General features: G+C 37.9%; 1 protein-coding gene across 10 annotated transcripts in view; it reads right to left on the bottom strand.

Annotated features, from left to right (window-relative positions):
- Nucleotides 1–26128, bottom strand: part of PTPRM (protein tyrosine phosphatase receptor type M) — an 840314-nt gene that overhangs the window by 287309 nt on the left and 526877 nt on the right. For 6 of the 10 annotated variants that reach the window (XM_058438632.1, XM_058438634.1, XM_058438633.1 and 3 more), the window contains 3 exons: nt 13486–13759; nt 12437–12473; nt 4935–5009 (listed from right to left, as the gene is read on the bottom strand). In XM_058438632.1, coding sequence (XP_058294615.1) covers nt 4935–5009; nt 12437–12473; nt 13486–13759 — 386 coding nt within the window. The remainder of the gene's footprint in view (nt 1–4934; nt 5010–12436; nt 12474–13485; nt 13760–26128) is intronic. The other 4 variants (XM_058438635.1, XM_032152783.3, XM_032152787.3 and 1 more) reach the window with 1 other exon arrangement.

The raw sequence follows: 26128 nt of genomic DNA, 5'->3' as shown, positions 1-26128 counted from the left end.
CGAAGTCCTTAACGTAAGGTACAAGGTCACAGTTGGCCTTGTTCTGCCTGTATAACCTTACTGCTCACGCCACACATCCTTTTTGCTCTCTGCTCTCCAGCCATGATGACCTTTCTGCAATTCTTCATATCTGACCATGCTTCATCGCACCACCGGACCTTTGTACCTGCTGTTACTGCTACTAAGCTAATGTTCAGTAAACAATCCCACCATCTTCAAGCCATATACTGTCCTCCTTGCTACTCAGTGTGGCTAAGATCCAATCAATTATATCTTCATCTTACAAACAGAGAACCTTGGGTCCCCAGAAGGACAGACATTATCTACCTGCATCTTAGCTCTGCCACGGTTTACTGAAGATAAAGAGGACTTAGGATGTGAGATGGGATCTGACGGGTGGGAAGTAGAGAAATGGACAGACAGTCAGCAGAGTAGGAGGAAAACAGATAACGTTGGTGGGAGTGGCAGGGTCATTCTCTTAGAAAATCAATTAACATTCAACCTTTTTTATGGCTCTTGCCAAAAGAAATGGGTGATCGAAATTATGCTTTTGTAAGTAGGTTGAAAAACCATTGGTTTGTTTTATTTGCAATGGAAAAGCTTATTAAATTTATATATATATATTAAAAAGAGACATATTTTGCAATCTTGCATAAAGTAACATAAAATCAGTCAAAAGAAGACAAAATAAACCAATTTCAAAATATTCCTTCCCTCAATCAAAATTTACTCACAATAATAAATGAAAGCTATACAATACCTAGGAATAAATTTAGTAAGACAGGTCATCAACTGTTATTCATTCAGTCATTCAGCAAACAATTTGAAACACTTCCTGGGTGCCTGCGGGCTACACGGGGAACAAGACAGACAGACAATGCTGTTTCATGCTTTTGTGAGTTGCAACACCTAGGGTTTGTTTTATTGCAATGGAAAGGTCTACTGATTTAATATATATATATATATAGCATTCTCCACAGCATGTCAGGGTTGGCTGGGTTATTAAATCATAAACAAAGATATCTTAATTTAAAAAGCCTAGATATATGTGAAAAATATAAAGTTTTTTAAGAGAAATTCCTAGCATGTATAGCTTTCTACTTTCTTCCCAAATCATTTCTGTGTTATGAACAGTGAATCACAAGATAAAAGGAAGAAAGAGACTAGGGGCATTTCCAATTTCTAGAAGTTTCTCTGTGTGTACTCTTTAGAGTAGGATTTCTGAGGTAGACAGAACCTTCATTCCAATCAGACATTCCACTCCCCTTTACTATCTCCTAAATCTAGTTAGTAATTTAGCAAAGCATTTTTTTTTAAAAATTGTGGATGACAACACATTAATGGGAAATGAAATCAATTTAGAAGGTAGCAACCAGAATTTTTTTTAAAAAATGAACAAGAATAATGTAGAACAGAATACAAAAATCAGGGTATATCTTATGTTTGCAGTGAGTAGTGTTGGAGTACGGTTCTAAAAGTTTTCATTACAGTTAAATTTACATGTATGTATATGTGTATATACAGTACTGGGTAGTTATGTATTTCTTATCATTGATTGGGGTCAAGAAGTTTAAGCAACACTCCCTAGTGCAATGACAGGACTGCTCATGAAATGTCCTAGCATTCCACAAATTCCTTCTTTGGAACCCTCCTGACATCTGGGCCATTCAAAGAACTCAGTCAAGAAATATTTATGAGCACTTTTTTTTTTGAGACAGAGTCTCACTCTGTCACCCAGGCTGGAGTGCAGCAGCTTGATCTTAGCTCACTGTAACCTCTGCCTCCCGGGTTCAAGCAATTCTCCTGCCTCAGCCTCCTGAGTGGCTATCATGCCTGGCACAGTCCTAGGTGCTGGGGTCAGATCACCAAGGTTATTGTTTTCACTGGTGGTAGACAAGTGGGGGAGGGCCCACCTACACCAAGGGAAACCTAACCAGCAAGCACCACATACCAGTACAAAAGGGACAGCAAGGCAAAGGACTCATCATCTCACAAAAGCTTCCCAGTGCAAGTATAGCATCAAATAGGATTTTTAGGGGCAAGATGTCAGCACAGTTAGAACAAAATGAACAAAAAAGAGCTGAAGACTTCAGAATGTATACCTCCTGTATCTTCTGTTGGCTTCTGGAAGGGACAGGATTGATCTATTAAACACAACGGTTGAATGGGTCACAGATGGAAAATGTTCAGAGCTGTCCCACTGACCACTTCCTAGGCTGTTTACCACAGTGAGAAATGGTTTGAAATACAGGTCCTTTGGTTCCCATCAGTTATAAAACTGCTGTCTTTTCTTAGCTTTGCTAAATGACAAGTATGATACTAATTTTTCACTCATCTGAGTATGCACTTACGTAGGTCTGGGGGTTACTAATGCAAATGCACTTGATGCTAAGGTGTCTAGGCAACCATACAAAGTAAAACTCCTGAAAAGAGTTGGTCGATCCATACCTGGCACACAAGGTGCTCAATAAATGTCAAATAGGCCGGGCGCAGTGGCTCACGCCTGTAATCCCAGCACTTTGGGAGGCCGAGGCGGGTGGATCACGAGGTCAGGAGATCGAGACCACGGTGAAACCCCGTCTCTACTAAAAATGCAAAAAATTAGCCGGGCGCGGTGTCGGGCGCCTGTAGTCCCAGCTACTCCAGAGGCTGAGGCAGGAGAATGGCGTGAACCCGGGAGGCGGAGCTTGCAGTGAGCCAAGATGGCGCCACTGCACTCCAGCCTGGGCTACAGAGCGAGACTCTGTCTCAAAAAAAATAATAAATAAATAAATAAATAAATAAATGTCAAATAAATGACTGAATGAATTAAGTCTCAGGCTTGCAGTATGACTCATGAATAAATCCTTTAAGAAAGACAGTGTTACTGCTATCGAAGTTGATGGGTGATGCAAATGGAAAATGCAAAAGAAATATTATTTGAGTGTGAATTTATCTGGGTAAGACTAACCATCATTAAAACCAGCAGTAAATACTGAAGAAAGAACAAGAGTAGTTTTTTTTTACTGGTTTTTGAGGCTTATTCTGACACACCATCATTTTAATCCCTAATAAACCAAAGTAAATGAGGTAGATCACCTGTAGCCCTTACGAAGAATAGCAGCCACACACTGCAGTTGTGTGTGTGTCCTTCAGACTAGCTCCAAAATAATGACACTCACTGTGTCTAAATGCCTTATGACAGGGGCTGCTTTGTGAAATATCTTCCCAATCAGGCAAGTTTTAGAGTGAAAACTATATTCAGAAGACTTGCTTACTTCATTCCTAGTAAGCAGTATGCTTCATTTGAAGTTAGTAGATTATAGGTAAAGCTTGGGAAAAGGACTATTGAATTGTATTTCATGAGTACTTGTTTTATGAAGGTGGGAACAACCCATTTTTAACAATGTACTGATGAGTCTGGTGCCGGCTCAGACATAATGGGTGGTCAGAGTTGCTGAAGGATCCCAATAACCTTCAAGATGGACTCCTAACCCTATACAGGGTGCCACAGGCCAGTCCTGAAAGGTCAGGGTTTTAGAGGGGAGGACTTATTAAGAAAGGCACTGTCCCTCAAATACTTTAACTTGTGGGAAGAACACTTCAGAAGTTCAGGAGAAGGAAGAATCTGTAACAAGTAGAACTTCAATCAGGAAAAGAAATACTCTTAAAAGAAACTTGAAGGCAAGGGCAACAGAACTGTCAATAAATTGATAGCTTTTCGGCCCTGAAATAGAGAACTGAAAATATGTACAGAATTCCAGTGGAGAAGGAAATAGAATTATTTTATATTTCTTTACCTTATAACATCAGTCTATAATTTTCCTGAGGCTTAGTTTTCTTAATTGTCCAAAATAATAAGTTCACAGAACAACTTAAACATTTGTAATTTATTACCATGAGTTAAGCTTTACCATTTTCTTAAATGTTAGGGGACATTGCCTAGTGTCACACACAAAAAACAATTGCTGGAGTGAAAATCATATAGAAAGTAGTGTCTGCTTCTTACTTGGCTTTCATCAGGCTTAGACTGTAAGCAGGTGCTTCTGAAACCAGAATTTTGAGTCCTGCCCATGTAATTATGTTAGAAATCTTGACAATGACTTGCCTTTGTTGAGGCAAAAAAGTTTGTCTTCTGGAGTTCACTAACTACTCACCTTCAATCTGAAGTAATTTACTGGACTCTTTTCCTATTTGAATGTATAGAGATGTCTACAAGGCTTTAGAGGGAAGAGTGAACAAGCTCACTTCTCTTGGTATAAGGAAGCACAGTTCAACTCCCTGACTCTAAGCCATTCAATTTTTCTAAACTTTCCTAAATTGCTCAAAGCATTTGACTTGCAGATATGCCACTGCATGATTTATATAAACACTATGCTTTGAAACAAGGATCTATAAGGAATGCAATCAGCTCTGCAACTATTGTATGTTACACACAAAGCTGTTAGAACATTGTCACCCTAAACACCTTTGGGGGGCTTCGTTTAATACTACTGGCAGCCAAGATTGTGTATAGCTAAATGTATGTGCAAACTAGACCAGGCAAGGTAAAAAATAAACCTCTTACACCCTTAAATCTCAATACCAGTTTAGACTAATTTGGAAAACTAGGAATATATCTTTATGTATTTTGTTGGAAACCCTGTTTGATGTTATTGCTATTTCAAGTCCAGCAAATTTCATTTCTATATAACATTAGTCTAGAAAGAAACATACCAACAGACCAAACACACAATGAAAACATGCAGTGGAGTTGTACTTAACGCATGGATATAAATGTGCACACAGAAGAGGCCAAGCATGTCACTTAATTTAATACGAGCAAAGGTCTGTACCAAGGGTCTGGAACACTGTAAACAGGCCTTAAGCAAAGGAGGAAATGTAGAGGGGAAACAGAGCTGAGAAAAATGAGTGGGAAATGGGCAAGATGACTCATCTATACTTGAACATCTGACCTGTTAGTTGGCCGTCGCCTGCAGCGGGGGCGATGCGAATGTAAGGTGTTGTAAGCTGAGTCACGATTATCGCAGCTAAGGCAAAGGAGGATTTCCAGGTCAGCATGCATGAGGGAAAAAAAAGCCAGACTGAAGCTAGGCTAGCAAGAATCTCCATCAGTATATCAAATTGTCTCAACTTTGTTCTAACAACAGCAAAAAGAAAAGGAAAAAAAGAAAAAAAAAACCATAGCAAGGTGCTGAATATTCTGAATTCTTTTCCCTTAAACAAGCTCGAGTCAGGCAGTTGGATTTCTGACTATGACACAGTTGCAAGCTTTGGCTGAGATCTTGGATAGATCAACTGAAGAAGAAAAAAAGGAAAACAAAATCAAAAACATTCATCCTAAATAAAGCTGAAGACTGAGCAGTGTTTCCAATTGAAATTGAGTGTGGTGCTGAAAGATTCATTGTTAATTCTGGTGATCCAAACTTTAGGCTTTTAGAACATATTAGGTTTTTTAACATTCTATTGTTGAAATCACAGTATTTTCTCTTCTTACTAAATCCCCTTTGTAAAGAAGAATATTACACTCTTTCACTAAAAATGTTTTTATGTAGAAAAATTTCTCTGATATCTAAATTTCATGCAGCTTTCCATTTAGGAACTTTATTTTTTCACTTTAAGAGAATAAAAAATGCATCTCCAAGTATTGGTTGGAAAAGAATAGAAACTACGAATTGCCTTTGCTATAGTTATCATGGTTAACATGTGAACAAAGAAATGATCAAGAGTCTTGAAGCAGACCAGGCTGGCTTCTTAGTTTGCCTGCACAGCTCAGCAGTTGTGTTTAAGTGGTTAACATTAATGACACACAGATATTTAAAAAAAAATAGAAAATTAAAACATCAGTTCTAACATGATACAGCTGGAAAATGATGCAAAGAAAAAAATATTGGAAAATTAAGGACAGGCTTACATGAAAGATTACTAATTTACATGGAACAGCCTGGGTACTATTAGAAATGTGGCAGCGAGTAAGGAAAATAGATCATCTACCATCTGCAGACAATTAAACCCAAAACTGCTGCTGCATAATATTTTGAAATATCCCTCTGCACCATGCAAGCAGTGCTGCTTACAACTAGACAACTGCAGCAACTGAGTTAGGAATGGTGTAACAGTCTTTCACACATTATTAATGAACATATTCTAGTTTTGTTAAGTGAGATTAACAAACTAACAGTTTGGTCAGAGAATAGGCAGCTCCCAGTGCATTAACGCATTACAAAGATAATTTTCTTAATATGACGTATTATGCAATTTTGAATACTGTTATAATAAGCTGTACAAGTAAAATGTTATTTCTAAGATTGTTATAAAGTTGGTACCAATTCCAAGTTTTATACATATAACATTTTTGTTTGGTCATAGACTACTGTTGCTCCAACCAATACTCCTACGCAGTTCCGCATTATCTGTAGGAGAGTCTGACCTTTTCTCCTTTTGAGAAAAATGAAATTGTTTTATAGAAAAACAGAGCAGGCCAGGTGCCGTGGTTCACACCAGTAATCCCAGCACTTTGGGAGGCTGAGGTGGGTGGATCGCTTGAGCTCAGGAGTTCAAGATTAAATGAATAACATGGTGAAACCCCATCTCTAAAAAAATTACAAAAATTAGTCTGGCGTGGTAGCTTGCGCCTGTAGTCCCAGCTACTTGGGAGGCTGAGGCAGGAGGATTGCTTGAACACAGGAGGCAGAGGTTGCAATAGTGAGCCGAGATCACGCCACTGCACTCCAGCCTGAGCAACAGAGGAAGACACTGTCTCAAGAAAAAAAAAAAAAAGGAAAGAAAGGAAAAGAAACAGAAACAGAGCACCTAATATCCAAAAAGGTAAACAATATGAACAAAAAGTTACTTGAAAATAGCTATGTCAGTCAGCCAGGTATTCACAAATAAAAAGGAACTCAAACTATAATCAGAAGCTAAGTCTACCGTGTAAAAAGTATATTATAAATATCAAGAAGGATTTTTATATGATCTCTATGTTCTGCTTTGTAAAGTGTTTATTTGTAACTATTATTTTTAGTTATGAGGAAAAAACTTGATTATGCTATACGTTATCTTCAAATGGGCCAGCAGGCCCACCACCTGCTTTTGCAAATAAAGCTTTATTGGAACACATGCTTAACTGTTTATGTATCGCCTATGGCTGCTCTTGCCCAGCAAAAGCAGACCTGCGTAGTTGTGACAGAGACCATATGGCCCACAAGGCCTCAAATGTTTATTATCTGGCCCTTAACATAAAAAGTTTGCTGACCTCTGACTTAAAATATCAATAAAGATGCATTATAAAAGAGAATTATCACTAAGTTTGGTGATATTCTCTTTTATAATGAAAAAAGATAAAGGATTTATCAGCTCCAGATATTGTCTTCAAAGTATAGAATTGGAAAAAAAGACAGAAATTCCAATCCTACACTTCGAAGACAATATCTGGTGCTAATAAATGTAAGGTCCCTGTGGATCAGACTTCTAAATGGTCATTTCAGTTACGTGCAGTGGGATCTTCTGGAACTTGTTGAGCCAGCGTTTACCTAACTGCATTTTGCATGACTCGAGTGTTCCTTAAAAGATGAATTTGGATCAAATAAATTTGGAAAGCATAGGGTTTTTCAGGATTCTTTTCTTTAGGAACTTCTCAGGGGGCCTTAATATACTCATGATGTACATTATAAAGACTATTTCAGATCATGAAAAAAGTACATTTTCTCTATAAAATGCTGAATGATGAACGTTAATGTTCCTATTTCAAAATCCAAAGCCTAAATAATGGCAGATTAGCATATATGAGTGGTCTTGCTATATAATTCGTTTTCTCATGTAGAGAATATGAGAAATTAAACGGAATCTTAATTAGCTTTACATCTCAAGAGACATTCTTTTCAGCTCTTTTATCAGCGCTCTTTCATTCTGTACCATTATGGCCTACAAAGGATGGTATTTCATTGAACAAAACAGTGAACAGAAAAACAGTCTGTAGAAACTTCTCAAAAAGCTTAGTGATTAAAAAAAGAAACATTCAAATTTCTGAATCTAGAAATTATATCAGGACAATGGAAATCCTTCAAAGTTTCCTCAAGGTCTTCCAATAAGCCATATTCACATTCCATTACAAATCTAACTTAAATAAAATGCTAAACTTACAAAAACAGTGAAATGAATCATTTTTTCATGAAAAAGTCCCTTAAAATATAACATTGAAAAAATGCTTTGTTTTCTTTTTGTTTAAGGCTTACGGTCTGATTTTTCTAATAGTTTTGGAAAATAATTTAGCATGTGTTTACGTTAAGTTTTTGTTTTGACTTCTAGCTAGACCAGGAGTGTCCAACCCTTTGACTTCCCTGGGCCACACTGGAAGAAGAAGAAGTATCTTGGGCCACATGTAAAATACACTAACACTAACAACAGCTGATGAGCTTAAAAAAAAAAAAAGCTTATGCATAAATCTCATATATATATATATCTTTTTTTTTTTTTTTTTGAGATGGAATGTCACTCTGTCATCCAGTCTGGAATGCAATGGTGCAATCTCAGCTCACTGCAACCTCTGCCTCCCAGGGTCAAGTGATTCTCCTGCCTCAGCCTCGAAAGTAGCTGGGATTTAAGGCACCCGCCACTGCGCCTGGCTAATTTTTGTATTTTTAGTAGAGACGGGGTTTCACCATGCTGGCCAGGCTGGTCTCAAACTCCTGACCTCAGGTGATCCTCTTGTTTCAGCCTCCCAAAGTGCTGGGATTACAGGTGTGAGCCACCATGCCCAGCCAAATCTCATACTGATTTAAGAAAGCTTAAAAATTTGTGCTGGGAAGCATTCAAAGCTATCCTGGGCTGCATGTGGCCCAGGGCTGCATGTGGCCATGGGTTGTACAAGCTTGAGCTAGACAATAGTCAAATAACAGCAAGGAGAGGATCAAATTAACATATATGACTGCTCCCCACATATCAAAACCCAAAAAAACCCCAAAGCACTTTTATAAATCAAGGAGGCACTCAAATAATTTTTAAATGAACAGGAAAGCTCCCAAATGGCTATACTGCCAAGGACAAACATGCGGTGCTATCATATTATGAAAAAATCTTATTTTGTGGAAGATTAATATAATGTGCATACTTTAAACTGATTGTTACATCAATTAGAATGAATAGACCTCATTCAATATAAGAAATTAACTTACTAATGACACATTTGGATTTTTTAGTGTACCCTACAAGTTTAGAACTGATCATCAATGAAGCCTTCTAAAACTAGCTGCAAAGAGTTTCCACCCTACTAGTTACCATGAGACCACCATGGTGAATATAAAAGCTAAAGAAAACACATACACTAATCACTAAAACACAGTTGGACCAAATGGTCATAAAAAAATCCAACTATAAAAATGTGAATGTTAATGAAAAATACAATTTCATAGATTTTAAGAAATATTTAAAAGCTACTCTCTTCACTCCACTATACAATTAAAAACAATCCCTTGAATTGGGCAGGTAACACATAAACATCACGTATACCCTGGTGTATGGTGTCTTTATCTTTTAACTCAAGAGAGAATATTCTGTGATGAGCTTGCCTATAGTTAACATGTACCTATAGGAAATTCATCTAGGTGCATAAACGAAGAGGATGCATAAAAATAAAGGCAATCCCCCACACATATGGAGATATATAATAATACAGCTTAGGTTTTTTCCTGTCTAACTTTTATGAAGTTTATATTTAAGATGATGAGTGTCAAAATATGTCTTTGGAATATGATTAAAATAATCACTGCATTAAATTTATAAATAGTATGAAATATATTTTTAAGAGACATACCCTTACTTTAAATTATAAGCTAGCTCTTAGTGAAAACAAATCCACCTCCATACTTTCTCTATAAAGATACTTGTCAACAGTTGTTTCAGGAGAACACTGAAATTTTTGTACATTTAAAATGTTGCTTAGGAAAGCAATTCTGTATCTGAAAACTCAATTAAGCCATCGCACTGTGAGCAGTATGTGGCAACACACACTCAGGATGTTTGAACTCTTTTACATTTTAAACATCTTTACTCTGTGGTATCAACAGTTATTAGATCTTCCTATTTCTCTGTTTGGACTATGTAGTCAAGATGGAATGGCTTCCCATGTTGCAAGAGAAATTCTAGTATCAATAAGGACACATTTTCTGACTAAAAGGTGGTGAAACATTACACTGTGCTGAAAAGAGGGTTGCTGAATCCGTCCACGTAGAACTTAATAAAATAGCACAAAACAGTGTAGGTTTGCCTGGAGGGAGAATATCTTCCAAGGTTTCCTCTTGTGCTATGATTTTATGAAACAGAAATGACAATGTTATGCAGTAAATATTAAAATGTTTCCCTCTTTCCCCAAAAGAGGTTCTTTGGATAGCGTTTGTTGCTGTGTAAATGTTTGCAAATGACTCAGAAAATAGGAGTGGGGAATATTTAGTCAATCAGGTCATCTGATTGCTTAATCATCCTTTGGTGAATTGAAAAACAAATTACAATATTGATGAAATCTAGCTGATGGAAGAAAATGATCCAAATCACTATCTAATTCAATCTATTGTGAAAACAGCAAACTTGTCAGGTTTCCACATTTACTAGTGTGTTATTTATATAATTATTTAACTATGTAAATGAGCATGATGACAGATATTTTGTTGTTTTCACAGTAAATTGGGCAGTGACTCAATCCTCACCAAGAGGAGGTCTGATGCTTACACTACACAATACTGTCACTGGCCAGAGGTGCTGCTGGGTGACGAGCCATGAGCAATGGTGAAAGAAACATTGGGGCTAGGAGTACAGGCCTTGACTCCCAGATTATCAGCTGAGTCACCTTGGTGAGTCAATTTGTCTCCAAAAATACACCTTTTCCTCATCTTAAAACAAAAGAATAGCAGTACCCGTTTCCTTTTCCATAGTAATGAAGAAATAAATGAGAACACACGCATGAAAGAGATTTCAAAACTTTCAGCTGTGATGTTAAACATTAAGCATTATAAACTAGGGGCCCTGGAACAGGATTTACTTTTTCAGACCTTAAGGGTAAGTGAAATGCAATACAGCAGTATTTTGAAATTCCTGTTGTTGAGTATGGACCATAATCTTGAGATCTAAGAGCGTCAATGGATACCTGGTTCAAGGGCTTCATCGTCCTGTAATAATTAATAGCTGATAGCATATGGCAGTTTATGAAACACATAAGCAGCTATAATTTCAGTAAATATCAATTTATTTCTATACATAAGTCACTTAGGTATAATATGATATAAAAATTGAGTGTTTTAAAATTAGTATAAATAGATTTTTGGATATAGAACTACAAGCCCATGAGGACAAACAAGATACAAATGAGGTGAGTACCTCACGCAATGCCTGGCACAAAACATGCAACCAAGAAATATTTGTTGAACTAACACTGACTAAAAAAGTCATGTAGGTTCACAAAATAAGAATTCAATGAGAATTTTGAAAATGCACATGTACATCATGGTATATTCAAACTATGTTCACCTGAGAGTTAAACAACAACAAAAAGTTATTTTATCCAACACAACTCATCAAGTATGACCTGATTAAATCTTCTGCTACAGACCTAATGATGTGTTTTTACCATCGTCTCTAAATTAAATCATACAGAACTTCCCACTGTACTCATGGTTACTCCAATGGTCTGAATGATTGTATTTAACTTTGAGTGTTAATTTATATTGCCTCATTTTAAGATGACATTTTAAATTTCTCAAAGCATTTCTTATACATTTCTGTATGTGATGGTTAAAACAACACTGTCAAGTTGACCAGATGACAGCTCATGTTCACAAACACACGTCTGTACTTGCTTCTGCAGGAGATGCTGTGTGGGGAGCTCAGGGTAATTCACCCTACCCACTTTTGCAGCTCATCCTCTCTCACATTCTCTCAGAATTTTAACCAGGCTTGGGAAACAGACGCTCCACAGTAACATAACCTGGTTACTAGGTTCAGAGAGACACGCACCACCAGTGAAAAAAGCCCACGTAGACTCCACTTTCTACTGCTATTATAACTAGAGCACTGCTTAAAAACAGTGGGTGATATTTTATTCCTTTGCATATGAAGATTCACTAGATGTGGTACTACCAGGTATGACACTATGGTTTAAAAAACGTGTACTGAGATCATATAAAAATTAAAATCATTTGAAAAAATTTGAAAAAGGTAACTATTGAAAACTGCTTGGAACATAGAAGTATAGCTTCTTATTTTAAAAAGTATCTATATGAGTTCCAGTCAGTCAATGTTAATTACCATCAGATCCTAATACATACATGCATTCATGCATATATATATGTATATATAATACACACATTTTATTTTCAATTAAGTTCCAGTTCAAAAAGTTTTGAAACACAGGTTAAAATAAACTTTTAAGGAACATTAATTAGGAGAGCATCCCACAATTTCAACCTACCTTTTGTGGCCACTCGGACACAGTCTATTTTGGTTTCCTGTGTCAAATAAAGAGAGGGAAAAATCATTATTCATGTTTTCTTTAAAACAAATAGAAATATCTGTAGTTCTATTTAAATAACGCTGATAAGGAAGGATCTCACTGTTCTGAGCGTGTCTTTAATCACACAGCAATTATTCTTTGAACCACACTCAGATACATTTTCTGGCTCCAGTGGCAGTGGTGCTGGGCATTTCTAGACCAGGTGATGAGCAAGGAGCTACACATAAAATGTCTCTGCCTGGTGGCCCCGGACCTCCTTCACCAGACCTGTACTTTCCCCCTGAGCAAACAGTACTGGAGAAGTACGACGCATCTCAGATTTCCCCCCTTTACACCGGCAAAAGTTAAGTTGACAATGATACCTAGACCTACGCTGTGAAGAAGGGACCCACTATGGTATCTGCGAAACATTTCCTTCTGTCTAAGGAGACTTTACAATCTTATCAGAGTTCTGGGGTGGTCTGAACAGGAAAGGGAAACATTCAGAAATGACACTTTTTATTTTGTTTCCGTCTCATCTTTCTATTTTCTCTTAGGAAAAAAAAAGATACCAAATTTAGTCACAGCTATAGGAAGTAGAAACTCTTGTGGAACTTCTTCAGTTCCCATTTCTTTAATGGGACAGACTATGCTGAAAAGACAGATGCTGTGAATCTCACAAAATTTTAAATGAGCTGAATGTATGTGTTGGAGCTATACTGTCTTCCTGTAAAATAGTAAGCTAAGCAGAATTGCCAGCCAACTTTTGGTAACAGGAAAACTGAAAATAAAACCCATCATGTTGATGATAAACTCCCCCAATCAAAAACTAAAAAATAAAGATGAGTATATTCGTTTCTTTCCATAAATTTCTCTAGACAAAAATAATTTTAAGAGAAGAAAATCACATTTGTTTACAAGTAGAAATGCAGAAAAGCATGACTTCAATTTTACTACGATTTTACTTAATCTATGTTCACATTAACAACCCCAAATAGCCTAAGTAAACAGTTATGTGTACAACTTACCCCATTGGCTCTACTAGCAGCTTGGAAATAAATTCTGTAGCTTTTATAGGGGAGAAGGGGAGTGTTCCAGTATCCATTGTATGTCTTATTATCACCAATTGTAAAAGGCTGTGCAGCTTGGAGGCTGTCTGCAGGAAATTCTGCAGCAAAGTAGTACTGAGAGTTCAGCAGAGAAGCATTCTGGAAGTGAATTGGCACTGGATAGCACTTTAAGATTTCTGTCGTCTTTTTAGTTCTTCGAGGACGTTCTTCCTCAACAACTATTTGATAGACACTAGAAAAACAAGAGTATCATCAATGATATTTTATGATAACTGAACTGATCCACTCTGCCTTCAACTGCATGGACCCACGGGACACTCAAAATAAAGAACACACTGGACACAGTCCATACTAAGTGCTTGATATATAACAGACTCTCATGCAGCACTTGCTCAGTGAAAGAGAGGGTGCTTCAGTTCTTCAGAATTCTCCCACCCAAAACAACACTATTTAGTGAGAGAAACAAAATTCACCGTCATTTAAAATTTTTAATATGATAATCTCTACTGTTTATGTGAGCAGAAGTAATGTTTTTCTCACATGTAACTGAAGATGATTTTACAGATAATAAACTCAGTTTACCTGATAAACACAATTAAATTATACCAACTGTAAGTTTATTTTAAAAAGCAATGCATTATTTTCTTTAATGACAACACAAGTATAGTTTTAACAAATCACAAAACACAATGTGTAGTGATTCATGTTAACTAAGGTTTATCTTCCTATGTTTTCTTATGTTCCTTTGCCCTCACCATATTCAATCAGTGGAAAGAAATGCATAAGAAAAGCAGAGATAAGGGATTATAGTTTCAAAAGCCAAAGCCTTGGAGTTCCAAGTGATTAGTAAGACTAACTCATGAACAAGGCCCCTCGAATCTCATATAAGAATGGGCTGGGTGTGGGTATCTTTGAAGATGCCTGCAAGGATGACAGCCCCACTAAGGAGTAGGTCTCTGGTACCTGCCCACCCTCCTCCAATGTCTTTGATTCTGAAGTAACCTTAGGAGAATGGCAGAAACCTTGAACTGATAGACTTTTAGAAAATTAAGATATTTATTTAATACATTTGCCAGAGTGATGAATGCTGTTTGCAGTTTTGTCGGAAAAAAACTTTCTCATGCTGAGAAAAACTGAAGCCTGACAACAGCTTCCCTGAACTGACTCCAGATTAGATTGTAACTACTCTGGCAGGAAGAGGGATCTTTTTCTTACAGTATCCGAAAGGCACCAGAATTCCCAGGAACCAAGAGCTGCCCAGTACAGGAACCCATTAATGCCACGGAAAAAGCACAGAAGAGGGCTGCCTGCCATCCCCACCCATGGGGGGAATGCCTAGAAAGTTTCCTCTCTACACTCTCGTCTATGTGACCTCTGAATCTGCACTTGTAGAACCACCTATCTCTGTGGGCACAACGACTTAGCATCTTCTATTACAGAAACGAAATGTGTGCTGCCATTCTGTTGGTAATTCTGTCTAAATAAAAATCAATTGTTTTAGAATATCAGATTGATTTCTCAGTAGACAGGTAACCAGCAGGTTTATAAGGCAATGATAAAGTGAATTTTACCAGTGATGTAAACTTAAAAAAAAAAGGAGTACAACTCTTATTTCCTAAACAGCAGATACTTTCTATGGGATTGAGTCATGTAAAATGCTCCACATTAGTGGATCATTCATATAATAGTAAAGGTAAAGGGTCAAGGTCAAAGTGGAAGACTAAATACTACCTGTTCTGTAGCACAGCCACAGTTGACAGCTGTGAAAGAAGTCTAACCCGGAATACCATTAAAAACAAACAGTCCTAAAGAAGCGTGACCATTCTCTTGAAATCGCTTTTGGAGGGGTAAAGACAATGCACTGGTCTGAGCTCTAATCCCAATTCTGCTAAAAGCTGGGGTTTTAAATGCATTTCAATTAATTTATTTGAGTTTTATTTTTCTCCTATGAAATGAGAGAATTAAGTGAATCTCTAACATGGAGTTCATATATCTAGAATTTTTATTCAACTTACAAGGACTGATCTCACAAAATAGAGAAACCATAAGATTATTTTCTTTGCAAAGTGATTCTCCATTTAATAAAATACATTTTTTTTGTGTTTTTTTTTTTGAGATGGAGTCTCACTCTGTCACCCAGGCTGGAGTGCAGTGGTGAGATCTTGGCTCACTGCAAGCTCCGCCTGCTGGGTTCATGCCATTCTCCCACCCCAGCCTCCCGAGTAGCTGGGACTACAGGCGTCTGCCACCACGCCCGGCTAAGTTTGTTTTTCTATTTTTAGTAGAGATGGGGTTTCACCATGTTAGCCAGGATCTCAATCTCCTGACATCTGCAACCTGCAAGGAGCTCCCTCCTGTTATAACCCAGCTAGACAAAAAAACAGCACAGCTGCTCCTAGACTTTCCATGTCCCAAGATCCTAGATTCTCCTACTGCAAACATCTTTGCCTCTTTTCCTTCACCCTGGCCTACAATCTCCAACATCGATCTGCCCGCCTCGGCCTCCCAAAGTTCTGTGATTACAGGCATGAGCCACTGCTCCTGGCCAATATAATAATTTTTAACATCACTTCCTTCAGATCGTTTTTCCAGTTCATTTGCTGTATGACATGATTTTCAAAACTTCAACTTAAAAACAACTTCTGGGAAATCCATATACTAGACAAAGCAGGAAAATAAGGATATGTGTGAAGAAAAAAATGTTGCAGATATTCCATACTGCAAGTGCTAGGCCAGGTGCCCAACACACACAGATTTTATTTTTCCCATTTTCCTAATGTGAAAACTGAAGTGTAGAGGTGAAGTGCCATTCTACCAGGGCATTCTACTGAAGTGGCAGAGGTGGTCTGACAGCAGAGCCAGTTCTCCTAATCATCAGACCAGGCTGTGCTGGCATTCCTTATTCACAGGTCCAGTAAAGGCACTGATGGGAACCATCTGGCCTGAAGGGAATTTTGACTTGCTCCTGTAGACACAACCAACACATAAGCTAGTCTCCACTGACTTTCCACAGTCAATTTCTTTTGAGTATTGTAAAGATTCACACTTACCACATCAAGGGAGTTATAGATGATAACGTTGGCTTTGACCTCAATTCCTTCTGTATCTGAATCATTCCTCAATGAATGACTGAGGAATCATTCATTGGAATGAGGAATCAAGGAATGTACAGAATTGTTCCTCAATTCTGTATCTGAATCATTAATTACTTTCAGGGAGGATGTTCTCCTGGGCTACACAGTGACTTTAGCACCTGGCTGGTGTCCTCTGAGCACTGTGATCTTCCCACCTCTCTCAACCTGCAAGGAGCTCCCTCCTGTTATAACCCAGCTAGACAAAAAAACAGCACAGCTGCTCCTAGACTTTCCATGTCCCAAGATCCTAGATTCTCCTACTGCAAACATCTTTGCCTCTTTTCCTTCACCCTGGCCTGGACTCAAGTTTGCCACTTAAATGTAGTTCTCCTCAAGGCAATGAACTCTAGGTCACTCTCAGATGCCCTATGTCCTAAAACACAGACTCTCAATGACTCTCTCTCAAGGGCTTATAGTCTGTTCCCTCATTTTCATGTTGTCTTGCTCTGCTCCAAACGCACAAAAACATGTTTTCCGTGAACACATAGTCATTTTGTGTCCTTTTATCACTATTTTCAAAAGTCCTATAAGCTTCTGAAGGAGAAGGGCAAAGGTTTAGTCACTGTTGTGTCTCGTGACACTTTGGCTGTGAAGTACATATTTCTGAAAGCATGCTATAATCTTGAAGTTGCTCTTTGGTTTGGGGGTATATTACACATTCTATGTACCAGGAGGGAGGAAGCACACCAATAGTCACAACGATGCTTTGCCTTATTAAAATTTAATGTGAAGTTTATTTTGTATTCATTTCCCAAATACTCAAGAGCCAAAGAGAAAGCAATGACCAAGGAAAAGGTTTTATGATAAGAGGATGCTAGTTATGTTTTAGTTTATCCTGGATAACCCACAATTAAATAATGAACCTAAGGGAATCAAATGCTGTGTCTCTATGTGCCCCCCACACCTCCATCTCTCACTTCCCATTCCTCTCTCCTAACCTGGCTCATAGGTGTGATGGGTGAGTGTGTACACTGATTTATTATTTCAACAAATATTTTTTGAGTGCCTAATAGGTGTCAGGCACTGCTCTAGTTTGCCTTAAACAACACAATGTTTGACATTCTCTAATGATACAAAATTTTGTTTTGTAATATAAATATCATCTAAGCAAACATGAAAAAAATCATTTGTTTCAAGCAGCAGTTTTATGAGGATTAGGTGAAAATTTAAGAATTAAACAATCATTGGACAGGCCTCCATGTTAGCCAGTTGGCATGGGTTCTATTATACACTCTACTCCAGACATATTGCTTTTTAAATGGCTACCATCCACTCATCTTCAGATATATTAAAGAAAGAACTAAGTTGACTGGAGCAATTTCAAACCCAAAATGTCTTTTCATCCTTGCTCCACAAGACAAATTAGATTTGCAAGCATCCAGACCTCAAATCTATTTGCTCTTTAATAATTTAAGCGCTGAAAGGTCAAGCAGCTCTTTTCTATTCCCCTTTATCAAAGCCCAAGTGCTAATGAAAAATAGCTAAATCCTATCTGCTGCCCAATTGCCATAATTTGCTGTTTCCCTGATGGAAATTAACACATTATTAGCACCTAGGTCAATAGTACCTTGACAGAACTTTATAGCTGATGTGTTTTTCATCTGTACAAGTAACATCACTTCACTAATGAGTTTCATAAAATTTTTCCATCCACAATCATAATCTCAAAGGTAGCTTTGAAAATCTCACTGTTGGAATGGTGTTTCTAGAAAGAGTTTTAAAAAGCAAATTTCCGAGAATAGAAAACTGATCAGAAATTTCTAGCTTAGTGAGCTGAATTTAAATTCTATTATCCTTTTAACGGGTTGCCCATGCTGCCTTTGTTTATTAAAGTTGCACCACCCTAGCCCTGTCCTACAATTATTCTGGAATTTAAAGTAACATCAAATCTTCCTACTGCATGTGCAATATTAAAAGCACAATCCACAGTGAAGATGAATCTGCCAACACTGTGACATCACTATATCAGAACTTTCCTATGGAAGGAAATTTAATTTAAAGTTTAATTTATGCCAGGCATTTCTACAACAAAATTCTAAGGCCTTTACAAGGAGAATGAAAAATCTGCATTTATATGGAATAGCACATGAAGTATAACCTAGAAAAGAACATCTGAACATCTTTCATCTACTTTTTTATACTTGAAAGTTCAAATGTGATAAAATGTTTTTAGTTTTTTCCTAACTTTCGAGTTCCTGGAGAGGAAGCCTCATACATATGTGAAATGAACTTAAACTGTTTTGTCCTAATTCATTTCAAGATGAGTTGTAAATCCATTTTTGTTATCCATTTATCGTATTTCTTTTCACCATAAGCTAGTAGAGAGTTACCAATTGGATAATAGAAGGTAGGGAGGTAAGGAAGAGAACAGAGAAGGAGAAAAGTTGTAACCCTTTCATTGTTGTTTTTGCTAATCCTTTAAAACAGGCACTTCTGATCATTTCAGGGACTTAGAATATTGTTCATTTTATCATATCTAGTAGTGACTTTTGGCTTGATTTGTAATTTTTGGTAAAAACCATCCATTATATATGTATAAAAAGAATAAATATTAGTATTGATATCTTCCTGAAGATTAATATGGGGGGAGATGACAGAAAATGAAAATATTAATTACATGCAAAGCATGAAAAATAAATGTGTAACTAAGGGTTACTGCCATGCAGCCCCACTGAATTTATTTTGCTCTTGTTCTTTGCTCCAACATTGTCTTTTCCTAAATCTGTCAGCATTTACTGAAATGAGACCCTAATACTCTAAACAACCTGATAAAACTGAACTCAGTTTTAAAAAGTATGTCACCAAATTACAATTACTGGAAAAAAATCAGCATTCAGTGTCTGTTATTACGGCTCAGATTCCTTACAGTCCTGCAGGTAACACTGAGAGTAACTGACTGGACACACTCCCGTTCATTAAATTATCAATGACAAATGGTAATTAGTTTTATACAGACAATTGGCAATGGGTAGCACATCGCACAGGATAAATAGAACTGTGGGGCTGAATATTCTATATTAGCAACTTTAATTTCTCTTTGTCCTGCTCTGATATAGACAAGACTGACCAGAAATTGCTGTGGAATATTTGTGTGGCACCACAAGCATTTTTTATGTTCTTTCAGCCATAACTCATAACAAGGAGCTTGCCTGGCATCAGTAAGTTACTATTGCTCTGTGTGTGTGTGTCTGTGCACATGCTCCCACACTCGGTTCAATACCCCGCTGCTCTGCTAGTTAGTGATAAAATCTGATATAATAAAATATTAATTACAGATGAAAGGTTGGGTGAGAAATATGAACTCAATTACCATCCCATATTATGAACAAAGGGCAGGGTGAAAACAATTCTTTAGTTATGGAGGTTTGGGATAATAAAAAGAACAACTAGAACATTAGGCTCAGGCTGAGAAGCTCTGTAAAAGGCCATCTATCATTAATCTTCACAACAGGCACCACATTTCGAGTAAATTAGTCCTAGATGGAACATCTTTAAGGGTGATTTCTCCTGCTTTTAACAAGTGAAGACATTTTCCTTTGCATTTCCTATTTCATATAAATTTAACATAATCATCTCAATTTCATAAACACATGACTATGAAATTATAATCCAAAATTAGTTACTATTATGAAAAGTATGTTCTCTTAGTCCTAATGGTTTGAATAAAAATAGAAAGAGAATACTATCAAAGCCACACCAAATATCTTTGTTCCTGTATGTTTGTCTGAATGATATTTTATAGTTTGTATTATATCCAATTCAAAATCTTTCAGTCCCGAAAAGTTCCAGTGCTTTGGGCCAGATGAGCTGGAATACAAATGCAACTATCAGAGAAAGGCAGGTGTGCCCAAGGGGGTGCCGATGAGAGAGCACTGACTTGGGAATCACTGTCCACAGGCGACTGGCTCCTGCTTTACTCCTGAATCACCGACTGACCACTAAAGTCCTTCAGGCTCTAATATTTTATGACTCTCAGCACAAGATCAGGCAAGTTGTGACATCAGCAAGTGAGAAGAAAATTATTTCATTCATGTTTCCTCCAACCTTTCTTTCCACAATATTCACCATGTATCAGGCCTTGTTCCAGGCACAGGGGAAGAATAAAAAGAGGAATTAGGCACAGATTGCCCCGTCCTTGAAAAGCCCAGGCTAAGAGTGTTAGAAATACATCACACCAATAAAGAACTACCATGCCAAGGATCTGATAAGGGTTTGTACAAAGGACAAAGTAACAGGACCCAGGGATGTGTCAATCTCTACGTTAAAATCTCTTCTAGCATCTGCTACATTGAGGGCATCTGACTTGAACGTAGTGCCCAATGTTCTCACCCTAAAACTGCTCCTGCAATGCTACAGTCACCAACGTTCTCTTTGAATTAAAGATAATGCAACAGCAACAAAAACAAAAAAGCCAACATGTTTATTAATAGATCCCAATACAGTCTCCATTCACTCCAATTGCTTGTGAGTACTCTTCATCAGCACAGAAGATGGAAGACAATGAGCTGGGTCCTACCTCACATACTGCCCAAGTCCCAGCAGGTGTGTCTCCAGGAGTCCCCAGAGTGGCCCCAAGAGCTACCCAAGAATGGCAGGGTCTTCCTCACTCAATTCCTGTACTGCAAGGCATGAAAACCAGGCTTCCCAGTCTTGACTCCTCCAGGCGCCCACACGGCCTGAGGTGAGGATGAAGAAGGAGGTACCTGAGGGTGGGCCGGGAAAGAAGCTTGGTCTTTGTTCTCCTCTCTCTTTCCAAATCACTGTCAGGCAAACTTGGAACTACTCTCTGTCCAGTCTATAATCACTCCTTAGGCTACAAAGGCCATAATTTTTTGCTTTCAATACTTCACTGGATATCCATTTTAATCCTTAAAGTTATATCAAAATATTACGTAAGTATTTTGTTGGTTTTTCTGGGGGGTGACTGGCAGTGGAATTTGGCTCTGAGAGCCATTCCTGGCCTTCCCTGTCTACAGCAGCCTCCCCGTACATCCTCCCACAGGCGCCCTGGGCCTGCCGCCCTCAGCATGGGGGGCCTGGGAATGAGAATGGAGGTCTGGTCCAATGCACAGAATCCTTCAGAAGACATTACTTCGAAGAAGAGAAAATGTGAAAAGTAGGGGAGGGAAGGCTAGGCAGCATATTTTCATGCACAAAAGCAAGTCTGAAAAGGAGTTTGAGGGAAAGTGAAATTAAGTTTCATTGTATAAAAACTCAAATACATCTACTCTATTATTATTATCTTCCTCTGCCATTTTTAAAGCTTCTTTTCAAAGGTTCTTAAAGAACAAACTTAGTTTCCAAAATGAATTTTCAAAGAGATGACTGACATTGTCATCCTAGAAGCAACATTAATAAAAATGATCTTTGTTTTCTGGCAGTAAAGGAATCCAGAGTATTATTTTTTAATACAATAAAACTCACTTAAAAGCAGGTGGGGTGGGGGTAGTGGTGGTGATGATAGTAAGGGATCTGGCACCTTTTGCTAACACTCACTATACCAATTCAGCAACAGTAAGTAATAATAAAAACAAATTCTGTAAAAAGCAGGCTGAAGTTGTATCACTGAATGACATTTTGATCCTATGTGTACCTCAATAGTAAAGGAAAATTATTAGGTTAGAAGTCAGTTCCTTTCCCTAAACAATTTTAGCCACAGATAGAGCCTTTTCAAAAGGTTTGAAAACTGTGACAAAAGTGCACATTAGCCCTGAAGGTTTAAGATGCTCCTACAGTCTGCATTTCTCCAATAAATAAAAAGGAACAATTAAAAAGCCACTTATAAGCATCTCAAAAGCACTGATGCTTAATTTATTGATTCTCTGGAGACTAATAAAAATGCTGAAAGGAAAAAGAACATACATACCAGTGGAAAACACTGATTAATTTGATTAAAATAATCCAATATTCTAAAACAATTTCATTTAAGTTCTTCAAGTTCTCAAAATTATATAGCTAAACATTTAGCAAGGGCTGGGTGTGGTGCCTCATGCCTGTAGTTCTAGCACTTTGGGAAGCCAAGGTGGGAGGACTGCTTGGGCCCAGGAGTTTGAGACCAACTTGTGCAAGATAGTGAGACCCTGTTCTATAGAAAATAAAAAAACTAGCTGGGTGTGGTGGCACACACCTCTAAGTCCCAGCTACTCAGGAGACTGAGGTGGGAGGATCGCTTGAGCCAAGGAATTTGAGGCTGCAGTGAGCTATGATCATGCTACTGCACTCCAGCCTGGACAATGGAGCGAGATTCTACCTCTAAAACATAACAAAACAAACAAACAAACAAGCAAACAAACAAACAAAACCCCAAAATGTTTCAGCTTAAAAATAATAACAGGGAAATAATGAAGAAAACAAAAGTATTGCATTTAAGAATTAAGCAAGCAGTAGGGATAAACCCCAGAAATTCCACTGATTATAATATAGAAACAAAGGTATACTGTATTTTCTTAATAAAGACGTACCCAGCTGAATAAGGCACTTCACATTATCGGGCTTCACAGATACTGAAGTTTTACAAATTGAAGGTTTGTGGCAAGCCTCCCTTCAGCAAGTCTGTCAGTGCCATTTATCTGACAGCATGCACTTACTTCATGTCTCTGTGCCACATTTTGGTAATTCCTGTAACATTTCAAACTTTTTCATTGTTACTACAACTGTTATGGTGATCTGTGATGAGTGATCTTTGATGTTACTCTTGTAATTGTTTTGGGGCACTATGAACTGTGTCCATATAAGACAGCCACCTCTCTTCCCGGTACTGGGCCTCCCTATTCCCTAAGACACACAATATTGAAATTAGAACAAATAATAACCATACAATGGCCTTTAAGTGTTCAAGTGAAAGGAAGAGTTGCAAGTCTCTCACCTTAAATTAAAAGCTGGAAATTATTAAGCGTAGTGAGGAAGGCATGTCAAAACCCAAGACAGTTCGAAAGCTAGGCCTCTTACACCAAACAGCCAAGTTGTAAATGCAAAGGAAAAGTTATTGAAGGAAATTAAAAGTGCTACTCCAGTGAACACATGAATGATAGGAAAGTGAAATGGCTTTATTGCTGATATGGAGAAAGTGTTAGTGGTCTGGATAGAATACCAAACTTGAGTGGTCTGGATAGATCAAACCAGCCATGATATTCCCTTAAACCAAGCATAGTGCAGAGCAAGACCCTAACTTTCTTCAATTCTATGAAGGCTGAGGGAGGTGAGGAAGCTGCAGCAGAAAAGTCTGAAGCTAGCAGAGGTTGGTTCATGAGGTTTAAGAAAAGTAGCCATCTTCATAACATAAAAGTACAAGGTGAAGCAGCAAGTTCTGATGTAGAAGCTGCAGCACATTATCCAGAAGATCTAGCTAAAGTCATTGATGAGGGTGACTACACTAAATCACAGATTTTCTTTTTTTTTTTTTATTATTTTTTTAATTATACTTTAGGTTTTAGGGTACATGTGCACAATGTGCAGGTTTGTTACATATGTATCCATGTGCCATATTGATTTCCTGCACCCATTGGCTCGTCATTTAGCATTAGGTATATCTCCTAATGCTGTCCCCGCCCCCCCTACCCCCCACCCCACAACAGTACCCGGAATGTGATGTTCCCCTTCCTGTATCCATGAGTTCTCATTGTTCAATTCCCACCTATGAGTGAGAACATGCTGTGTTTGGTTTTTTGTCCTTGCGATAGTTTACTGAGAATGATGTTTTCCAGTTTCATCCATGTCCCTACAAAGGACACGAACTCATCATTTTTTATGGCTGCATAGTATTCCATGGTGTATATGTGCCACATTTTCTTAATCCAGTCTATTGTTGTTGGACATTTGGGTTGGTTCCAAGTCTTTGCTATTGTGAATAGTGCCGCAATAAACATACGTGTGCATGTGTCTTTATAGCAGCATGATTTATACTCCTTTGGGTATATACCCAGTAATGGGATGGCTGGGTCAAATGGTATTTCTAGTTCTAGATCCCTGAGGAATCGCCACACTGACTTCCACAATGGTTGAACTAGTTTACAGTCCCACCAACAGTGTAAAAGTGTTCCTGTTTCTCCACATCCTCTCCAGCACCTGTTGTTTCCTGATTTGTTAATGATGGCCATTCTAACTGGTGTGGGATGTGAAGGACCTCTTCAAGGAGAACTACAAACCACTGCTCAATGAAATAAAAGAGGATACAAACAAATGGAAGAACATTCCATGCTCATGGGTTGGAAGAATCAATATCGTGAAAATGGCCATACTGCCCAAAGTAATTTATAGATTCAATGCCATCCCCATCAAGCTACCAATGACTTTCTTCACAGAATTGGAAAAAACTACTTTAAAGTTCATATGGAACCAAAAAAGAGCCTGCATTGCCAAGTCAATCCTAAGCCAAAAGAACAAAGCTGGAGGCATCACACTACCTGACTTCAAACTATACTACAAGGCTACAGTAACCAAAACAGCATGGTACTGGTACCACAACAGAGATATAGATCAATGGAACAGAACAGAGCCCTCAGAAATGATGCCGCATATCTACAACTGTTTGATCTTTGACAAACCTGACAAAAACAAGAAATGGGGAAAGGATTCCCTATTTAATAAATGGTGCTGGGAAAACTGGCTAGCCATATGTAGAAAGCTGAAACTGGATCCCTTCCTTACACCTTATACAAAAATTAATTCAAGATGGATTAAAGACTTAAATGTTAGACCTAAAACCATTAAAATCCTACAAGAAAACCTAGGCAATACCATTCAGGCCATAGGCGTGGGCAAGGACTTCATGTCTAAAACACCAAAAGCAATGGCAACAAAAGCCAAAATTGACAAATGGGATCTCATTAAACTAAAGAGCTTCTGCACAGCAAAAGAAACTACCATCAGAGTGAACAGGCAACCTACAGAATGGGAGAAAATTTTTGCAACCTACTCATCTGACAAAGGGCTAATATCCAGAATCTACAATGAACTCAAACAAATTTACAAGAAAAAAACAAACAACCCCATCAAAAAGTGGGCAAAGGACATGAACAGACACTTCTCAAAAGAAGACATTTATGCAGCCAGAAAACACATGAAGAAATGCTCATCATCACTGGCCATCAGAGAAACACAGATTTTCAATGTAGATGAAACGGCCTTCTATTGGAAACAGATGCCATCTAGGACTTTCATAGCTGAAGAGGAGAAGTCAATGTCTGGCTTCAAAGGACAGGCTGACTTTTGTGTTACAGGCTCATGCTGCTAGCAAGTTTAAGTTAAAGCCAATGCTCATTTACCATCCTAGGGCCCTTAAGAATCATGCTAAATCTACTCTGCCTGTGCTCTACAAATGGAACAACAAAGCCTGGATGATACCACATCTATTTACAGTATGGTTTACTGAATATTTTAAGCCCACTGTTGAGACCTACTTCTCAGAAAAATGGATTCCTTTCTAAATATTACTGCTCATTTGACAATGCACTTGGTCACCCATGAGC

The sequence above is a fragment of the Hylobates moloch genome, unplaced genomic scaffold (genome assembly GCF_009828535.3).
Source record: "Hylobates moloch isolate HMO894 unplaced genomic scaffold, HMol_V3 SCAFFOLD_5, whole genome shotgun sequence".
Taxonomy (NCBI): Eukaryota; Metazoa; Chordata; class Mammalia; order Primates; family Hylobatidae; genus Hylobates; species Hylobates moloch.
Note: the sequence above shows the minus strand (reverse complement) of the source record. Positions and strands in the feature narration are given on the sequence as shown.